This window comes from Osmerus eperlanus, chromosome 2 (genome assembly GCF_963692335.1).
Source record: "Osmerus eperlanus chromosome 2, fOsmEpe2.1, whole genome shotgun sequence".
Classification (NCBI taxonomy): Eukaryota; Metazoa; Chordata; class Actinopteri; order Osmeriformes; family Osmeridae; genus Osmerus; species Osmerus eperlanus.
This window is the reverse complement of record NC_085019.1, coordinates 5,772,705-5,792,988: the sequence shown is the minus strand read 5'-3', so window position 1 is coordinate 5,792,988 and position 20,284 is coordinate 5,772,705. Positions and strand designations below refer to the sequence as shown.

The 20,284-nt window shown below is 41.8% G+C and overlaps 3 protein-coding genes across 3 annotated transcripts; 2 read left to right on the top strand and 1 right to left on the bottom strand.

Annotated features, from left to right (window-relative positions):
* Nucleotides 1–233: 233 nt before the first annotated feature.
* Nucleotides 234–5,422, top strand: LOC134008812 (26S proteasome non-ATPase regulatory subunit 11A). The gene is made up of 13 exons (XM_062448352.1): nucleotides 234–386; nucleotides 1,273–1,374; nucleotides 1,669–1,865; nucleotides 2,009–2,066; nucleotides 2,182–2,376; nucleotides 2,551–2,695; nucleotides 3,041–3,101; nucleotides 3,212–3,274; nucleotides 3,399–3,524; nucleotides 3,780–3,815; nucleotides 3,909–3,960; nucleotides 4,093–4,235; nucleotides 4,320–5,422. The coding sequence occupies exons 1-12, from the start codon at nucleotides 296–298 to the stop codon at nucleotides 4,233–4,235; spliced, it is 1,269 nt and encodes a 422-aa protein (XP_062304336.1). The 5' UTR covers nucleotides 234–295; the 3' UTR covers nucleotides 4,320–5,422.
* Nucleotides 5,423–7,103: 1,681 nt separating this feature from the next.
* On the top strand, nucleotides 7,104–10,187 carry LOC134008803 (homeobox protein Dlx3b-like). Its single transcript, XM_062448339.1, has 3 exons — nucleotides 7,104–7,635; nucleotides 8,325–8,509; nucleotides 9,145–10,187. Exons 1-3 carry the CDS (start codon nucleotides 7,293–7,295, stop codon nucleotides 9,469–9,471), a joined length of 855 nt encoding a protein of 284 aa, XP_062304323.1. The 5' UTR covers nucleotides 7,104–7,292; the 3' UTR covers nucleotides 9,472–10,187.
* A 3,642-nt stretch (nucleotides 10,188–13,829) lies between these two features.
* Nucleotides 13,830–19,968, bottom strand: LOC134008870 (homeobox protein Dlx4a-like). The gene is made up of 3 exons (XM_062448455.1): nucleotides 19,353–19,968; nucleotides 17,714–17,910; nucleotides 13,830–14,416 (listed from the first exon to the last, which is right to left on the bottom strand). The coding sequence occupies exons 1-3, from the start codon at nucleotides 19,672–19,674 to the stop codon at nucleotides 14,171–14,173; spliced, it is 765 nt and encodes a 254-aa protein (XP_062304439.1). The 5' UTR covers nucleotides 19,675–19,968; the 3' UTR covers nucleotides 13,830–14,170.
* Between the last annotated feature and the right edge of the window lie 316 nt (nucleotides 19,969–20,284).

Here is a 20,284-nt window from a genome sequence, read left to right as displayed (position 1 = left end):
AGCCGTCAGAACTAGCTCATATGCGCTGTCCGTGGTGCTGAAGGATGCGTGGGGTGGTCCACACTCCAAACAAATGTACATTATTTGATGCCCTTTTCTGCCCAGCTACGTTATTTTGTATGGTATGTCTCACACCAACACCAACAGTTTCTCGATAGAACACAACAAAATCTCAGAATTATTTGCTACCTTGCAGTTAAACTGCGGTTAGCGAAAGTGAGCGGAGGGGGCGCGCGATTGTTTGTCGACATCATGAGCTAACCGGAACAACAATCAGTCATTGAGGAGAGGAAAGATGGCAGCCGCGGCAGTGGCTGAGTTTCAAAGAGCCCAGTCTCTTCTCGGTACAGACCGGAATGCGTCTATTGATATTTTACATTCAATTGGTAAGTATATAGATACAAACGGGCTTACAAAAGATCAACTCGTATACCTGTTTTATATTTTTTGTTGTAGCTCGCAGCTAGCGCAAACTTGGCTAGCGAACTAGCTACATGCTGCTGCTAACTTGCTAGCTATATAGCTTCAGTCTTGCCTTACGCACATTCATTACCACAGTGAGTCAGCAGCAGGCGGATACCGGTAGCTAGCCTAGCTTGCATGCTAGCTCATTGAATGGAAATTAGTAACTAGCAGGCTAATTATGCAAGCTAACTACCTTTAGCTGCCAATATTGTTCATATTCTTTACAGCGCAAGGCCAGCCAAATATGTAAGTTACAACACGTGTTAACTGCAAGCTTGCTAGCACTACAATTTTCTGTAAAATGTAGACAAGTGCTAGCTGTCTTACGAACGTAAATGCTAGCCTACGGTAGCTAGACGAGCTACCTTTAGCGCAGAGGTTGTCAAAGTAAGTCGTAATTTAGTGAACAAACCAGCTAATTTAATGTATCATGTGCCTGCTTTAGCTATTCAAAAGCCAGTTAGCCTAGCTTGCACGTACAGTAAGTATGGTTAAGCCCCACGTTAACATTAGCTTAGTTCAATGTTCTTGCATAACAAACAATAGAAATTGGTACAACGCAGTGTAGACCCCCATCACTGTGTATATTTGACAAATCATAGCTAGATAGTTAGCTAATTGGGCCAGATTGTGTTACTTGTGTGGACGCTTATATTGAGTGGCGTTTTGTTTGACATGGCAAGCTAGCAACACCATGTTCCATCTTAGCTTTCAGTCTGCAAGCAAACACTTGTTAACCAAACTAGCTGCATGTTACCACAGCAACGCTGAAGTGTGAGATGCTGACCATGGACTCTTGTGCTTTAGTAAAGCGTGACATTCAGGAGAGCGATGAGGAGGCGGTACGTGTCAAAGAGCAGAGCATCCTGGAACTGGGGGGTCTCCTGGCTAAGACGGGCCAGGCTGCAGGTAACGGTCCTTAAATGTTCTGATTAGACCTCTGGTCAGTCTTTGGGAGCTGGGGACTGTTAGTGCTTTTGTACTAGACCAGCATCAGTACAGCTAGTTCGACCAGTTCATCACGAAATATTTGTTTTGGTATGTAACATGGGCATGTGTGATAGTATTGGGTTGGAACAAAAGCCAGTTACTGAAGGGTGTACCAGAAGAAAAACGTGTTACAAAAGAAAAACAAGCTTTGGATTAAATGTACTTTCTCTTACAATCCCCCACCGTTCTGTTCTACTCCTTCCCTCTCTTAAGAGCTGGGTGGCCTGTTGAAGTATGTCCGTCCATTCCTAAACTCCATCAGTAAGGCTAAAGCAGCAAGGCTTGTGCGCTCTCTGCTGGACATGTTCCTGGACATGGAGGCAGCCACGGGCCAGGAGGTGGACCTGTGTCTGGAGTGCATAGAGTGGGCCAAGGCTGAGAAGAGAACCTTCCTCAGGCAGGCTCTAGAGGTGAGGTCTTGTGTTTCATGTTCTTCATCTCCCAGTATCAGTGTGCGAAACACCAAAACGGCATGAACAGAGTGAAGTAAAACAGAAAATAATCATGTTTTCACAACATGTCTAAAGTAATAGTCTGGTTCCCCTCTCTCTAGGCACGTCTGATCTCTTTGTACTATGACACAAAGCAATACCAGGAGGCTCTCCAGCTCGGTGAGACTGATTTCAATTATGAACGTTTTAGTCTTTCAGTTTGTATGTTAAAGTAAAATGACTGAACAAAGAATATATCATTAAGACATCTGTCCATCTCCCTTTTCTTGTCCAGGCACCCAGCTGTTGCAGGAGCTGAAGAAGATGGACGACAAAGCTCTCCTGGTTGAGGTGCAGCTGCTGGAGAGTAAGACGTACCACGGCCTTAGTAACCTTCCCAAGGCCCGTGCCGCCCTCACCTCTGCCAGGACCACTGCCAACGCCATCTACTGCCCGCCCAAACTGCAGGCCGCGCTTGACATGCAGTCAGGTACAGCACTACTGCCCATACGCACGCACACCCTCAGGCAGTCTCTCTCTCACACACACACACAGACTCTCAACATACCACACATTCTCAATGGCCCTGACCAAGGTGTGCTTCAGCTTGGAATGTCACCCAGCGGTATGGTTCTCCGTTGACCTGACCTCTTGCTGTGCGCAGGGATCATTCACGCGGCTGAGGAGAAGGACTGGAAGACGGCCTACTCCTACTTCTACGAGGCCTTTGAAGGATACGACTCCATCGACAGCCCCAGAGCCATTACATCACTCAAATACATGCTGCTCTGCAAAATTATGCTCAATGTGTAAGTAAAGTCTTACCCGGCTGTGTGTTTAGGGTTGATATATGCTGTCCAGCTGATACTTCTATACAAAACAGCTAATGACACAACATATACAAATGCTATTCACTTTAACATGTGTGATGAGCGCCTCATTAGTCCCCAGGCCGCTCTCTACCCGATCGGCCCTCAGAAATATCAGGGGGTTCAATCTGTTTCGCATCTCTAGCCTCCTTTCTGTTCTTCACCACCCATCTTTTAAGAATTGCGTCAAAAACTGGGTGCAGCTGTTCTGCGATTTTGGACCTCATTGTTTGATGAGGTAGTGATGACCTGTGGACTTTTCCCTCATGTCTGTTGTGACTCCAGGCCAGAGGATGTCCAGACTCTGACCAGTGGAAAGCTAGCCCTGCGGCACGCTGGGAGACAGGTATGTCTTCACCTTGCCATGCACACCTCTGCTGTAGCATCACACACACACACACACACAATCAGATCTTTGTTTCCTCATCGTCTTTTTCTGTCTGTCTCTGTTTGTAGACAGATTCACTGAAGTGTGTGGCCCTAGCCAGCAAGAACAGGTCGTTGGCAGACTTTGAAAAGGTATGTTCTCACCGTTTTGCTCTTCTTTTCTTCCTTTGCCTACCCTACACTAATTTATCTCTTGATCTCATTGAGACAAATCCCTGCTCTTATGCCACTTGCCTATCCTCTCTGTACTTTCCAGGCCCTGACAGAGTACAGATCAGAACTGAGGGATGACCCCATAATAAGCACACACTTGACAAAACTCTATGACAACCTTCTGGAACAGAACCTCATAAGGGTCATTGAGCCTTTCTCAAGGGTCCAGGTAGGCCAGGACTGCACCGACTCTACAGTCATTCTACTTTACTGTCATTCTACTCTTCTTTACTGACAGAGATTTACGATTTTACCGCTACTGCTGTTTAAACGGCTTAGTTGTTATCACTTGTGAATTTCACGTTATTGTGGTAGGATTGACATACAATTGCAAAGAGGTACAATATTTATATGAATGTTCTTAGTATGTTTTCCTAGATGGGAGAGTATCATCTGACTTAACTTTCTCTTCCTCTGCCTACAGATGGAACACATTTCCAGCCTCATCAAACTCTCCAAGGTAGGATTCACACCACATCCAGCATGTCCATCTGCATGATACCTTCACCAGAGGTGTTACAGAAAATTGATCAGATGTTCTTTCCATCCTCAGGGAGATGTTGAGAGGAAACTGTCACAGATGATTCTTGACGAGAAGTTTCACGGTGCGTTTTTCTTTTTCTTTTTTTCTCTGCAAACCTTCCTTTCTGTTCTGCTCTCTGTAACGAAATCTTGTTGCCCAGAAAACACTGCCTGGCCTTTCGTGGTTTGACCTGGCTTATGTCCTGTCCGTACAGGTATCTTGGACCAAGGCGAGGGTGTGCTGATCATCTTTGAAGAGCCCCTGGTAGACAAGACGTATGAGGCTGCCCTGGAAACCATTCAGAACATGAGCAAAGTGGTGGACTCCCTCTACAACAAAGCCAAGAAGCTCACATAGGTCAGTGGAAGAACTGTGCTCCCTACATCCGTGCCACATTTCCTGTTTCGACTTGGTTTTAATCGAAATATCTCTTCTCTATAGAGAGCCAACCACCTGCACCCAGCCCAGAGTGAGCTCAGCCTGTCTGTGGACCAGTCACTCTAGGTTAAGAGCAGGGCATGAAAGAGGTTTCTACGGACTTCCACAACCCAGCAAGCGAAGAAACCGACCAACCAACTGAGCGACCAACTAAAACACAAATGGACAGGGCTAGGCCGTAACCACACCACCAACTTTGTCCCCCCAATGCCAAGTCTGTCCCCTAACTCCCTGCTTAAGATCCCCTATCGCCCTGACAGGCATTGCTCTGAAAGAGCTTTCCCCACGGACAATTACAGATACACCTACACACTCATCACAGGTTTCAGTGTAACTGGGCAGCCTTTCTCTCACTGCTGATCAATCAGGGAATCTTGTATGATAATGCAGATACATATACATACATGTATGATACATATAGATTTCGATCATATTATAACTGGTAGGTGGGCTCACTGCCTAAAGATTGGGTTCTCTTTGCCAACCCCCCCTGGCCCTGAATATGCTCATGTTTTGTCAGAGAAGAACCTTTCTTCCCCTTCCAATTATACCAGCTCACCAGAAGAACAGTTTGTACAGCTGGCTGGCACCCCACCTCCCCCATCCCATTTTGAAGTGAACTGTGCCCTTTGACCCTTGACTTTGACACACATACATTGATGGCATTCTGGTAAGGACAAGTGGACAGTGAAATGTCCTACTGTCCATGAACACACCACCACAGGAAGATTAAACTGTCATCAAGCATCAAGCTCTAAAGCTTGTGCAACACTTATGATCCCCTCTCCTTGTTTGTACATAATATTGCCAAGCGCCTCTTTTCATCTCTTGAGGCCTGTTATATTCACACCTTCCCCCTTTTTTTTACAATGCTAAAAAGAGAATCAAAAGGCCCCCACAGTGAGAGCTTAGTCACACAGTGCTTATGTGAATGATTTGTTTCAATGAAATGTGACTGGGGGAATGAGTTGTTTATTAGAATTGTATTTAGAGAGGGGTTTGCTTGGAGAAAAAACTGTAAGGTTGGGAAATGACTGTGGGGACTAGAGGGTTTCCTATATATGACATAGAGAAAGACAAGTGCTAATAAAAAAACGTGAAAAATATTGAGCGTTTTTGTGTGATCTCGAGGACTGTTTGTGGGGGGGGGGGGGGGGGGGGGGGGGGAATATGTCTAAAAAGTCTGATTAGCAGGAAAAGAATGGAAAAAAGTTTTTCCTCTGCTGGGCCTTTCTGGCTGAAAACTAGAAGAGGGGAGCTACTCTTGGAGCCCTGGCTAGAAAGTAAGACAGAACTACTGCTGGATGTGAGAAGCTTGTACTACACTTTAGGAACAGCCTTATTCGAGGATAAGTGGTGGAGCTATTGCTGCTTTGGCTAGATGAGTTGGGGAAAGGATATGTTGCTTCTATCCTGGTTGACTGTTGATGTTGACAATGTTGAGCCAGATCTACACGGCTCCCAGTTGGGGGTCTCAATCCCAACAGTAGAAACAAAAGAATATATAAAATATACTGCAGTAAAAAAAAGTCTACAAAAACATGTATTTACGTACATGTTGTGTACCTAAATGTTTTGATATTAGCGCTACTTACATTGTCTTGGTTGTTTTGCTCCATAACTTGAAAACTATTTGACTGAAGACATCCATAATTGTATTGTATAGCGATGTTTAGATTGTCCCTCGAGGTGACACACATAATTAAATAAGTGGCGTTGTGGTACAAGTGATAATGTAACTTGTTGCAACTGCAACGTCAGGCGTTTGAAAAGGCCAACCCATTGGCTTATGGGGGTATTTCTGTGAAGCAACCCAAATCGTAATTTATATGAGTTATTATCAACAAAAAGGCCTGTGATTATGTACCCAGCATGGGATAATTTCAACATAACTTGGTCAACAGTTGTCATAACCTTTTCTATCCCACACAACTGTTGTCACAACGAAGCTGTCATTTCTACAGCAGAGGGCACTGTAGGATCACATCACAACGACCTCTGGAAATGATTGGCATTTGAATTTAACACCAGTATGTCCACAGTCCTAGTTCAGGTCAGAAAATGTCTCAACATTTTGTTGAAGTATTGACTGATATAGACTTAATAGAAATCATTTTCCAAAAGCTTTGGCTAAAACGTAAAGCGTCACTTATCCACCATCCATATCTTTATGAATTGGCATGTTTAGCACAGTAGATGATCAGTAGCAATCCGAGTTAACATATTACGCCTCAAATGGCTCACAGCCCAGGGATGTTAAGGAATGTATGCAGTTGAAGATCACCAATGTAAAACTGATCACTGGCCATATAGGCCCTACTGGATCTCCGAAGCATATTATGTAGACCTAAATGCTGGATTATCACATAGGTCTTCCTTCTTCTATGGTCCATGGTCTTATGAGAAGCCCTGTGTGACATACTAGTGACATTGCATGTAAAAAGGGTTATACAATTACATTTTGATTTTATTAGCAATTTATTTAAGCACTAGTGTGTAAAAACGGCTTTTAAAGACTATAACGCACAGCATCGTGCGTTTTGTTCCTATGGTAGGCCCACTGAAACAACTGTTAGGTTAAACAGCAAACGTTCAAAAATCTCAGAGTAAATTTAGAACTTTTATGGGCCTTTGGTTCGGGGTGGATCATGGAGGTTTTCGTGGGGAGAAGAGGAGAGCCAGACTGGCGACAGAGTCGACCCCTCGGGGGGAGAGACAGAGCATTAAAACTGGGGGCCAATGGGAATGCAGCATCCACTCCCAAAGCTCTGTAATTTAGAGATCAGTAGGGTTGTGAGCTGCCACATTGAAGGCGGACAGCTTCGTCGAGGGACTTGAATGCGAACTCTGAGGGATCATGCGCTCTGTCTTTCTCCAGCTTGATGTGTTAACAGTAAACTCAGCATCTTAACATTCAAAGCAGCTTTATTTCTGGACTGGTTTTCAATTTAGATAAGGTATTAGTCGACCTGCACGATGAATGGGCCTACTTTTGAGAGGAAAGTTGCGGGCCAATCGTCCGATCTCCTTGGTGCAGTGAATTATCACCCGTCCACAAAAGACTCGCCGACGCTCCCGGAGTCCTCTGCCACGGACATGGGCTACTACAGCAGCCACACGACGCACAGCCATCACGAGTACTATCCTGGACAGTCCTACTCGCAACCAATGAACCCTTACACATATCACCACTATAATCTAAACGGAATGGGAGCTTCAGGAGTTTACTCTGCCAAGTCGGACTATCCTTACCCTCAAATATATAGCAGGCAATACGAACATTTTGACCGGGACGCACATTCACCTTCCCAAGATATCGGTAAGAATTATGGTCGAGGTCGGGAAGTATTGGCCTTATATCCTTTGGTGTTATTTCATTAACTTTATGTCCAACTAATTTACTTGAGTTGACAACTATCTGTCTGAATTATCATAAAGCTCAGCTGCTTACAGCCTATAGACAATACAAAATGATCTATAGTTAGCCTGTGAACATTAAAATTAATTCCCTGTTAAGCTCAATGGTATGTTTGTTTATTTAAAATGCCATAACAATGACTATATAACAACAAGACCCGTTTAGCTAGTAGTGTTGGCATTCCAGGAGGATTTGTCTTTGATCTGGCCCGAGGCACAAGTGCGGTGCACATCAGGTATCACTGCATATCAGTCTCTGACTCATACCTAGTTGTTATCACGCAACGTATTTACCTGGAATACTATAGTTAAATGAAAGACGACCACGATAACAAACCAAGAGGTAGGCCTATGTTTTGGCAAGATGTTGGCCAAAACTTAATTTAGAAAGTGGAGTTTTTATAGGCTATAAATCTTTATTTGAAACGCTAAACGTGGAACGTTTGCTCCACCAACCCCATTACATGCTTTATTGCCATATATTGAATAAAATATTAATATCCTTGTGCGCAGAATGAGATTGTGCCATATCAACATTTAACAACTGTCACAGACTGTAGGCTACGTTTAAACATGTATTCTTTTTTTTAGTGAAAGAAGAACCCGATCCAGAGGTACGAATGGTCAACGGAAAGCCCAAGAAAATACGTAAACCTCGCACCATATACTCAAGTTACCAACTCACAGCGTTGCAACGTCGTTTCCAGAACGCACAGTATCTGGCACTGCCAGAGCGAGCTGAGCTCGCGGCCCAACTCGGCCTCACACAGACACAGGTAGGCCTATGCAAGAGCTGTCGTCCAACAAAAAGCAGGTTTATATCCTTTTAAATGTTAAATGTATGATACAATATACAATTTACCTATCGCATTTACTGTTGAACTGTATTTTGTTTTGCGCTTACTCGTGGGTTATAGCCAGGGCTCAGAACCCAATGTGTAGTTTGCTAAAGTGTGTGCAGTCCACATGTGTATTTTCTATCCATCAAAATAGCCATATTGAATAATGAATGCACGAATTTCAAATTCACTTAGTCGTAATGAAATAAAAAAGAAATGGCTATTCAAATGTGTAATGACAAAAATATTTCAAAATGATCAGTTATGTTTATTCATTTTATGTATATGTTTAGATATAGACTTATAATAGAGTAGAATAAGACAAAGAACAGAATAGAATAAGACAAAAAAGTATTTATTAGCATTGTAACAATAAAGGAACCATTTACCCCATTAAATTGGTCTAATGCCTAGACAGCAGCCTTATCATTTAATTACTTAATACAATTTTGGTGAAATAATGTTCACCTCAGAATGCTTCCAACAAATCACAACGGCCTCTTTTGTAAAGAACCCTTAAGAATACCCTATTTCTCTGAGCATTATTCTTAAATAATGTGTTCCTTCTTCAGGTCAAAATTTGGTTTCAAAACAGACGTTCCAAATTTAAGAAGCTGTTCAAAAACGGGGACATTCCTCTAGACCACAGCCCAAACGCCAGTGACTCCATGGCCTGCAATTCGCCAGCATCGCCTGCTGTCTGGGATGGTAACAGTGACTCAATAACCAACCGAGCCGCTAGGGGGCCAGTTCTCCAGCCATCCGTCAGTTCTTCACCGCCTTACATGGAGGACCACAGTCACCATAACTGGTATCAACAAGGTTCACATTTGCCCCAGGCTGGGCATGTGCACCATTCACCACGGCCGCCACATCAGCATATTGGTGCAGTATACTGAAAGAAAAAAGGATTGTCATTCTTGTCTTTGGATCCAAGTACTCTGATGTTGCATTGGCTACACAAGAAATACAGGACTGTGAAATGGAAAGAGTTTGTAGGGAAGTCAACTTCATGGACTGTTTGGTCATATGTCCTTTGTCCTACTCTGTTTCCAAACTAAAATGCAGGACCTTAACATCAATCAGTCATGATTTGTTTACCAGCTTTTGGTATTGCCGAACAATGTGGAAAATGTGGCAACACTTCAAGGTCACCAAATAAACCATAAAGGTATTTTGTTGTCTGATCTTAAATGACAAGAGTGGCTCTGATCCTTCAAACACTGAAAACTCAGAGCATTCGCCAGCTTGCATGTGTACATTTGCAATATAAATGGCTGTTGTATTATTAAATCTAGTTTTCTCACGTTAATAAATTGTAAAGTATAGTAGGCTACATTTTACTTCATGGGAAATGTCTGTTTAAAGAACTTCTATTTGAGCATACATAAAATGCCTTTGCAAAACAGTAAAATGGTGGTGAACGGTACTACTGGAAGTGGATGCTAAATATATAAAAAGTTCAATACATGTTATACATGATAAACTGTGTTTCATAAACTCAGGTATTATTTATTCTGTGTGCAACAATTACATATATACATATGAGGTCATGTTAGTGCATAAGAGATACAAATGTGTATGTACAGTGAATAATAAAGCTTTTCAAATGTCATCTACAGTGTACTGCTATTGTGACGATTTACATCTGCTGTGATCTTCTGTGATCTTCTGGCCTCTTGATCTTAACACATACATACAGGGCAGCACTGTGGAAGACAAGCATTCTTTCTGTGTTCGGGGCGTGACACTGCCCTGCCCAGCCTGACATTATCCATTCCACACCGCATAGCCTTGTTCCGCAATACCCTGCTCTGCTCTTCTTTACTGTCTGACCTACGTATGAAAAGGGTGTGGGTGGTGACTGCTCAGCAAACACACAGGAGGCTCTGGATTTGAATAACACGTCACCACCACCAGATGAAAGGGACGGAGAGAGAGAGAAGCATGATCTATCGATTGATCGATCTGTTTACGTATCTTACTCTCTCTGTCCCTCTATCTCCCTCCCTCTCATCTGGTGGCGGTGACGCGTTATTCAAATCCAGAGAAGTCTGTCAATCCGCATAGATACATTAAGAAATGAAGACCGATAGAAAGGTGCATGGTGGTTGACAGCTACAAAAATAAGGAGGAGAGGAATGAAGAAAAGAAAAAATGAACTTAGAGGAAAATACTCCCTGGCCCCAGGCATGGGCCGAGGGATCCGACAGGTTAGCTAATAAAAGTTGGTGGACTGACTTCTTAGAAAAGAAGGTTGGAATATGTTAATCTGATATTTGCTGCATTGTGATTCATATTCTGTTTTATGTTTTCTTTCAGGACATACAGTAGTTATGTACTATGCATTTCATAAAGGGGTTCAAACCTCAGGTTATGTGGTTGTAAAGTTTAATTTAGGAGAGGTAAATGATTCAAAAGAAAATACAGCTCTTTGATGCTGATAGCTGATCACAAGCTGACATGTCATTGACTGATGATTCTAGAACGTCCCTACCCATCAATGAGCAGATGCTTCCATTTTCCTTTTATTATTATAAAGCTGGAATGATAGAATTAGAAGTTTCTACATCTCTTCCTAACTGCACACATGTGTGCAGTGGGCTTGCCATCTTTTGGGACTGTCATTTTGTAAAGTCGACCAGATGGTATATGATGGTGCCACAATATTGTTCAATAAATCCCTTGTTGTTTTCTATTCATATTGAGCACTGACCTTACCCACAATCCCTTCTTTATGATGTATTCAAGTGGACACGATTGACATCTGTACAGTATGTGGAAGAAACTTGAGTTCCTAGGTAGTGTCTGTTTTTCTTGTTTTTGTTTGAACTCTTTTTTTTGGGACCGACCTGCAAAGAGCTTTTGAGTGCCTGAGAAAACTCCTCTGAGCAGAAACACTGAAAGCGACAAGGTGATGACATCACCTGTCGCGTGCTGAATAGGAACGCTCACCAACGGAAGGGAAGTTTGTATCCCGGTTATAAAAGATCTGGCTGTTGTTTCCCTCACAGCCTCAAGCCACAATCCCCTTAACCCCCCCAAACCCCCCCCCCACACACACACACACACACACACAAAGTATATCTTAAAAGGTTAAAGAACAAATGACGGATTTCACACTTGTTAATAATCAACAACAACAAAATTCTGAGGCATCAAAAAACATGTACACTATGGAATCTTATGGAGACTCCACAACCCACTGTAAATAGTTGCCTCGATGACACTACATAATCATGGGAGGTGTAGTTTTGGTCAACCAAGGGTATAGTGGATGGAAAACTTTTCATGGCCCAGCTTTAACAAGCTGTTAAAGACAGCCCCCTGCTGTTCTGGCCTTGAACTAATTACTCTGTTTTCCTATAGTTTGTCATGCTGTCCAGGATAAAATAGTTGAAAAAAAAGTCTCAGTCTAGAGTAAGTGTGTGTGTATGTGTGTGTGGATATGTGTGTGTGGATTGGGGCATCATGCACGTCTCAGTTCAGAGTGTGTGTGTGTGTGTGTAAGGATGAGAGGAAGATCTAAACAATGTACATCGGAAGTGCACCCAATTTGAGGTAACACCGAGGACTCAGAGGATAAGTGTCCTCAGACGGTAAAGAAGCCTTATGGCTCTGTGTGTGGCCCGCTCTCCGCTCTCCCATACTTCACTCAGCATGTTGTCCACACTCGCTTGCCTCAGCCTTGGGAAATGTCTCTCTGTGATGTGGCATGTTGGTTGGGGAGAGAAGTAACGTAAGCTTTATGCAGCTCAACCCAGCTTGTTTACCATGGACGTCAATATAAAAAAAGGACAGTGGAAGCAAACATTGTAAATGGTGGCACAGAGGTGGGCAACAATGGCGCACAACTGTAACTGATGTAAAACAAAATGGCTGATGTCAGTTAAGGTTAAGGATATCAAATGTTCTTCTTAAAAAGGGGAGTCAGGTGGCTGAGCGGTGAGGGAATCGGGATAGTAATCCGAAGGTTGCCAGTTCGATTCCCGGTCATGCCAACTGACGTTGTGTCCTTGGGCAAGGCACTTCACCCTACTTGCCTCGGGGGAATGTCCCTGTACTTACTGTAAGTCGCTCTGGATAAGAGCGTCTGCTAAATGACTAAATGTAATGTAATGTAAATGTAAAAAAAAGATTGTTGAGTTAGATAGCCCTGTTGGTGACAGGTTTAAGTGTATGGTAACAGTATGAGGTCAGCTAGAAGGTTGGCTCAGAAGCTGCACAGCAGAGGACACGGCAGTTAGCAGCTGTCTATGTGCCTTATGCAGGCATAGAGAGGATCCAGTTTCATCCCTGTCCCACACGTCACTCGCCACTGTCATTTTCAGATGAAAATATATGCACACACACAAACACACACACACACACAGAGAGAAGAGGTGTTGTACACTGCTCTGAACCAAATGGACCTCTAACCCATGTTTTTTGCACATGGTTTCATCAACAAGACTTTGATGTTTCATTTGGTTTGTTGTTACCCTGTGTACATTCAGTAATTATTGCCTATCTGTCTGTATAGAAATTGATGATTGTTGCCCTCATTTAGATAAATTACTAAATGAATCCTTCTGCAAAACCATGTTGTTTTTACACATCAGGATGTGCTGTTTAATTGCAATATCACTTAAAAATAACCCCAATCAATCAATAACCCAAGTCCATCTGTGCTGACAAAAATGGGGTAGTCTATGTCTTTAGACATAGTTTCAGATATAGCTATGCGGTTCTATAGGCCTATTGCATCTGTAAGTAATTTGGGATAAATGGTGGAGGTTCCTTTCTGAGGGCCGATGGATATTCTGAGTCCGTTCCATAGCCTATTAGTTATGTGCTCTCAACACTGAAGAGTGATATTTCTTAGCCTGCAAATTACAGGTAATTATAGCGTTGGGGCGAAAGCTTTATTTAACAGACTGTGTCACAAATTACCTTTAATTGAGATGCCAGTTTTAAAAAGCCATTGACAAATTTCAAAATGGGCCGTCTGTTGCGTGTCCACACCAGAGGTAGGCCTACGAACTTTTCATTTGAGTTTGTTTTAGTCAGCGTGAAGATAACATATGTAACTCGTAGGCCTAATGCTGGCTTCGCAATTATGGTTAAGTAGCCTATGACCTGTAGCCTACCCATAATAGACTATCTGTAGACCCAGCATAACCTTTTGAACGACGATAACAACAATGCCAATAGTTTTGTTTCGAAAAGTTAATCTACAGTACGCTTTATAAAGTAAAAGATAGGCTACTGAGCTGCGTAATTGATCACTGAAGCTTTATTTTTTAACAAATGCCTACATACAAACTCCACATCCGAATCGGGGATAATAACTTGAATGCAGCGTGGACGGTTTCCGTTCTTCAAACGCCATGTTCAAGACCAAAACAAACATAGGCTTGTGTTAGAACGGTCCAACGTTCAAAGTTGTTGAGCCTATAAATGAGGTCTACAACAGTAACAAAAAGCAGTTCAAATGGCTACACAAGGCTTAATGAAAAAAAGCAGTTCGAAACTTCACTTAAAAAAATAAAATAATGAGATGCCATGAAGTTAAGTTCACAATTGAAAATCAATGTTCCTGTCGTCGTCTACATCCCATCACATCATTTGAGTTCTCGGCATGGAGTCTTGGTGGTGGTTCGGGTACCAGTGGCCAAAATTGTTCATGTAGCCGCCTGAATGCACGGGTGTGCTCTTAGTCGTCATGGAAACGTCCCATAGAGGCGGCATCCCCGGCGAACACGGAGAAGCGGATGCTGCAGGGTGCAGGTGATCTCCCTCGCCTGGCCCATGCTTCATGATTTTTTTGTACTTGGAGCGTTTGTTCTGAAACCATATTTTTACCTGGAACAAGAAACCAAAGAAAGTTATTTAGCATATGGTTTAAATATTAACATTATGCGATCCTGCACACTGTCACGAAACATCAACTATGACAATTATTGACCACATTGCAATTTTATAAGTTATTATTAGCCTATACTATAATACAATAAATTATTATAACACCAAAAACAATTGTATAACGTATATGACTTAAATTACATTATGATTAGGCTACTACTACAAATACTTGGTAGTATTTATAGTTACAATAGTTATAGAAACATATAATAATAGTTACAATTATAATTTAGTTTACTGCAGATGTTAAAGCTTCATTAGTGTGCCTCATGTTTCCAGCCTTCAAATTAAATATTTAATAAATATATAAAATAATGACATACGTAGGCTGTATGAGAATGTGTTGGAACAGATGAAACCTGAACAAATAGGTTCAGTTGACATCTAGGGAGCCATGCACTACATATGCCTCTAAACCTGTAGTGGAAAAGGGTACTGCACTATCAGAAGATAGAGCCAGATCATAAACAGTGTGATAGATTCCTAATACATCAACAATAATGGGTATTTGGATATATTTATACTTTGAAAAGGAGATCGTGCGGTATTGAACTAAAAGCTGCATTGGTAAAGTTGCTCTAAAAGTGTCCAGATGATTGCTAGCCTTAAAAACTGTTTATAAAGCTTACTCATTCAACAGAACACCAGTAAAGAGTACAAAATAATAAAAAACATGGAAAATTGACAACAGAATTATTACTGCAACAAGGTCTTGAATCAATTTTCTTTATTGCTGAAGAACGCGTGTCAAACATGTGGGACAACTAAATGTGGGGCGAACTTTCATCTCCACAAGTTCACCTATCATCAAAACGAAGAAAGACTAATTCTCAGGGTCATGGCAATACGAGAACATCCTAACATCATACAACATGTACAGTTTATTTTTTACTTATAGAAAACAAGATCAGAAAAGTTAAACGTTATCATAAGTAAATGATGGCCTTTCGCTTACAGCTATAGTTTTCATAATTAATGTCCTCTCGACATTTAGCTCTCTCTCTAGTCAAACAACACATTTGAAATAACGTTAATAGCATTTGGCAAAGATGGCACAGTTTAAGTCACATAACACATGATACTTTTATACTAGAAGAGGAAACCGTTCCTCTTCCACTCATTCCTCTCTGCTCCATTACAATGGAATTGAAATAGAAATACAATTAGCAAAGTAGCCCACTGGTTGGATTACAAAACATTTCATGGATAGTAGACCACACAGCTGGATTGCTGTAATTTTTTTTTTATCCCAGAAGTCCATCAACAGCATTTTAATGTTAGTGTTATTATTTCTCCAGTAAGTATTGGTTTTATGTTTCAGCAGCAACAATCAGTTGACAGGCTTTTTAAGTATGAAATGTTCAGTAATGAGACTTTAGTACAGAGACCATGCCAGGTGCCACTACCCAACATACTCAGTTCAACCTCACTGTGAGCCCTGAACCACTCTCTTCCTGGCCTGGTGTGTACGTTCGTGCATGTGTGTGTGTGTATGTGTTCTTGAGTGAGCGGTAAACCACTCTCCTCCTAAGCTGATGTGTTTGTGTGGTGAACCAGGCAGCACAGACACCCAACTCATCAAATGGTTGCTGCTTGAATTCTGCGGACATGGCTAGTATCTTGCAATGGCTGGAGCAGCATTACTGTGTGGGTGAGCACAGGAAATAGGGAAGGAGTGGCGCCTCGGACACGCTTGGAGAAGGGACAAAAAACATGGAAAACGGCAGTGATGGACTCTGGACAGCATCATTTAGCCCAGTGTATTGGGGGGGGGTGTATCTTTCTGTGCGCACACTCACATTTATTAGATCCAGCCATGTCAGATTGTGCCATACTGTACAGAGCCCCAAATAACAGACTCAAACCACAGCACAACCAGAGAGATTTGAAGGTTTGTGTGAGACATGTTACTGTATGCCAATAAGCATTTAAGTGGGTTCATCCACTTGAGAAAAGGACATTAAATCTATTACTTTGATTCAATGTAAAACCACATCTGGCAATATTAGATCCATTAAAACAGAAGCCCTTTTAATGCTTGCCATCCAATCTAAGGGATGTTAACTATTCACAATGGTTATCTGTGGTTAATTACAATAGATGATAATGATGATATCCTACTTAATAACCAGCATTGAATAAACTGACTTTAACAGACAGAAAAATTAAGGATAGTCTCTCAGAAGATTCCAGCTTGAGGTTTTTAAGATCAAATGTTGCCGTCAGGTAATAAAACCACAAGGAAATCCTCTTAGACTTAACTGTAAGCCTTAATGACTTAACTGTACGCATTTCAATACTCTGTCAGTCGTACGGACGTACTGTATCTAGAGTCAAGCGTCATGGTATTGCTGAGATTTAAAAAGTCTCAGGGCTTCCCCAATCTGACACCACGTTCACAGTCATGACAGACAAAATGGCTTCCATCGTTCATTCCCGGCAATATTAACGGGGAGCTAGTGGCGGACTGCAGCAGTGGGTCTTAGGAAAGAGTGAGAACATGAAGGGTGTTACCCTTGGTAATTCAGTCATGGATTGTCAGTGAGTAGTACCAAACAGAGATCAAGGATAAGCAGACATGTTATACTCTGAGCTGCTACACCCTGCTCTTGTGTTCCCACTGCTGGCAAGTCAATGACGGGGCATCAAGGTTGATCTTAAACATTCATGAGAGTGTGATAGGCCATACATGGGATGGGATCAAGTGGCAATCAGTATGGATGAGGAAAACACATCAAGTGCAGGTGTTCTAGCATGGTCAACAACTCTTTTTGTGCAACATGTTAACGAATACTCCACGGTTATCATTTTGTTAATTGTTATGAAGTCAATCAAACATGAATAAAGGAGGTTACATAATTATTCATTTACTTACAAGAACCAAGTGTTCAGAGCACAAATATTGTGTATTTGCATCTTGTTTACATTCAGTGGAATGTGCGATATATATTGTGCATTCAATTTACAGTAGCCTATATGTTAAGGTAATTCATGCAAATGTCACCCATTGTAATTAGGTTTTTATGTGACATGATCAAACGGTATGTAAACACTGCCACCACTGCCACAAATCATGACATGAAAAATGCAGATGGATTACACTGTACATTAACGGTTTCTTATGAATTTCTTAAATGATTTTTTTACACAAAAATATCTCATTCTAAACCTACGTACAAATATATTTTTTTCCTTTTAATCTTGACGAAGAAATAACCTTAAAACGAATAGGCTTACCTGCGTTTGAGTTAGGCCTAATTTTGCGGCCAAATCTGCGCGCTCGGGCAGCGCAAGGTATTGGGTTTGCTGGAACCGCTGATTAAGCGCCTGCAGTTGTAAACTGGAGTAGATGGTTCGGGGTTTCCGAATTTTCTTCCCTTTCCCGTTCAGTCGAACTTCTCCATTTTCAATCACCGTGGTTGGCTTCTCGTGCTCTGTTTTGAGAAAACAGAAAAGCGTGACTATACAAGCGGTGGTTGTCTTCACGATGGCAACAGCTAAATGTTCACCCATATGACCATTGTTATGACATTTTTAGGGTATGGACTGCACCCTAACTTGGAGAAACAGCTGTAGGCCCATAAGGCCCCACAAGGCGTGCAAGATTGTAACTCCTTATGAAACTAGTCACTCAGCAAGTAGTCCAACTGAATACAGTACATCAACAGTACGTGTAAGCAGATTGACCTGAGGAATGCCAGGGGTGACAAAATGATGGGAAAATTCCTCGATTTGTCTCCATGACACAAATGTTCAGATCAACTTTAATAATAATGAACTCTCTTAAAATAACAACACTGTTATTATTGTTGTTGTTGTTATTATTATTATGAAAGCTGCTATTGTTTTTAATTCCGGTATTATAAATAGCCTAATTGGCCTACTCATTATTAATAATAGCAATAGTAGCCTAGGTATAATCATAATACTAGTCTTCATTTTAATAAAGCAATTATCATAGCAATATTATTGAAAGAACAATAAATCTTCTTTCATTAAAGAGAGTAAGAGAGTAGTTGTTTTAAATCACTAGGTCCTAGCAGGCTAACAATGTAGGACATTCTACAATCCTAAGAGGACCCAATAAAAACCTAGGAGGACTGAAATGTTTACATCAAGGGGCCCTTAATTAATGCTTCTCTGCTCTCTAACATGCATGCTGACTGTGAACCATCCACACCACCCAATTCACTAATGTGCTTGCGTGAAAAATGTTTCTTTTTAGTGTCTGGAGACACTTGATAAACATTCTGATTTCCTACCATGCAGCGGAGAACCGCAGACCCTCAGCGAGATGACTTATTAATCTGTTGCCTTGAATTCGTTGACTTTTGGCCTACACGTGTTTTTATGAAGTAGGCCAGTGTAACTTTAAGACGCATATACAAATACGTTTTGGGCTAAGCTATAATTCAATGTCACATATAGAACAAAACTGGAAGTAAAACCCCAAGGGTTGACTGTGAAGTCATATCAGTAGGCACATCTTGTTCCTTCCCAATGGAATCAAGAAAGATCACGGAAGCAATGACGTGGATTATAGATAAAAGTAAGTTGGTTTTTTGATTACATGTTTTCTCTGGGCCCTGAGATTGTGGGAGACCGCACAACACAAATCTTCGTGGCTTGGTTTTCTTCTCGCCTGCTGGTTTATATCATAACCTTATATCAAATACCCAGCGACATTAGTATCACACATATTGACACTAAACAATATCCTTACAACCAGTAGGCTACCTAATCCTGCGTAATTGTTTACAGGCTAAATGGTAAGTTATGATAGTAGCAAATAATGACTGCAAAGCTTCACACATCTTCATAGGGGAAAGTTTTTGCAGATGGTTTTAGAACTCGAAACATTGTTACACAAGCCTACCTGTATCGTCTAGTCTTGTGTGGTTAGGTGCGTTGTTATGACCGCCGTGTTGGTACTGGAGATATGAGCCCGGGTGGTGCGCGCTAACCGAGCTGTGGTAGGGATATCCCAGTGGACGGCCATAAGAAGAGGCGCTGGAGGAAAACGGGCTATCGTGCGCCGAATGTCCAACGGGATGCAATCCGTGGACCGAGTAATGGTTGTGAGGCAAGCCGGGGGAGTGTTGCTGGTGGCTGGGATAGCCGTGTCCGAATTCCAGAAAGGCTGATTTGGAAGGGTCTGAGGCGATCAAACTATCCGACATGGAACTCATAGTCATCATTAAGCGAGGGGTCCATAAATGCGACGCAGTCCAGAGGTGCACCACAGTGTCTGTTACAGACGGAAACGATTAGGAATATCCATTACACAGTATACAAAAAAACGGTCAAAAACAAAAGTCCAAAGCAACACAAAACGTGTTCTTATTTGTAGCCAACCTCTGAATCTAAAATGTGCGTTTCCCCTTTCGTTCTTATCGACCAAGGAAAATATAACTCGAAATGAGGGACCAGCGCGCGGTTTCTCTGAACTCAGTGTACAGATGGATTGGACGTTAGGACTTCGCTGCGTCTCACACAGGATTGTGCGCTCGCTCATTGGTTGCGGTGGTTTACCATGTCATCTTACCCCGAGGCCAAACCATGCAGGGTCTCTATTACACACGGCTCTCTTAGCTGCATGAATCTGCCTTTTGGTGTATTCATTAATTAAAATAGAAAGACAAATTTGGCCCCTCTTGCACAGGAAATATTTAGTAGTTTGGTCTGATTTGATAGACATTTTGACAAAAGGCGATTTTTTTTATCTCAGCAATTTCTTTACTGGTTTAATAATAAGAGACGTGATTTAATTGAAGAAGAGAACTGCAAACCTGATAACAACGAAATTCA

Bases quoted from the DNA above. Each gene is read 5' to 3' on its own strand.
- LOC134008870 (XM_062448455.1), bottom strand. From the start codon at position 19,674: ATGATGACTATGAGTTCCATGTCGGATAGTTTGATCGCCTCAGACCCT. The intron at 17,911-19,352 runs GTAGGCTTGTGT...TTCTCAAAACAG, and splicing joins CACAAGACTAGACGATACAG to AGCACGAGAAGCCAACCACG. The intron at 14,417-17,713 runs GTAAGCCTATTC...TTCTTGTTCCAG, and splicing joins TAGGCCTAACTCAAACGCAG to GTAAAAATATGGTTTCAGAA.
- LOC134008812 (XM_062448352.1), top strand. From the start codon at position 296: ATGGCAGCCGCGGCAGTGGCTGAGTTTCAAAGAGCCCAGTCTCTTCTC. The intron at 1,375-1,668 runs GTAACGGTCCTT...CCCTCTCTTAAG, and splicing joins TAAGACGGGCCAGGCTGCAG to AGCTGGGTGGCCTGTTGAAG. The intron at 3,275-3,398 runs GTATGTTCTCAC...TGTACTTTCCAG, and splicing joins CGTTGGCAGACTTTGAAAAG to GCCCTGACAGAGTACAGATC.
- LOC134008803 (XM_062448339.1), top strand. From the start codon at position 7,293: ATGAATGGGCCTACTTTTGAGAGGAAAGTTGCGGGCCAATCGTCCGAT. The intron at 7,636-8,324 runs GTAAGAATTATG...TCTTTTTTTTAG, and splicing joins TTCACCTTCCCAAGATATCG to TGAAAGAAGAACCCGATCCA. The intron at 8,510-9,144 runs GTAGGCCTATGC...TTCCTTCTTCAG, and splicing joins TCGGCCTCACACAGACACAG to GTCAAAATTTGGTTTCAAAA.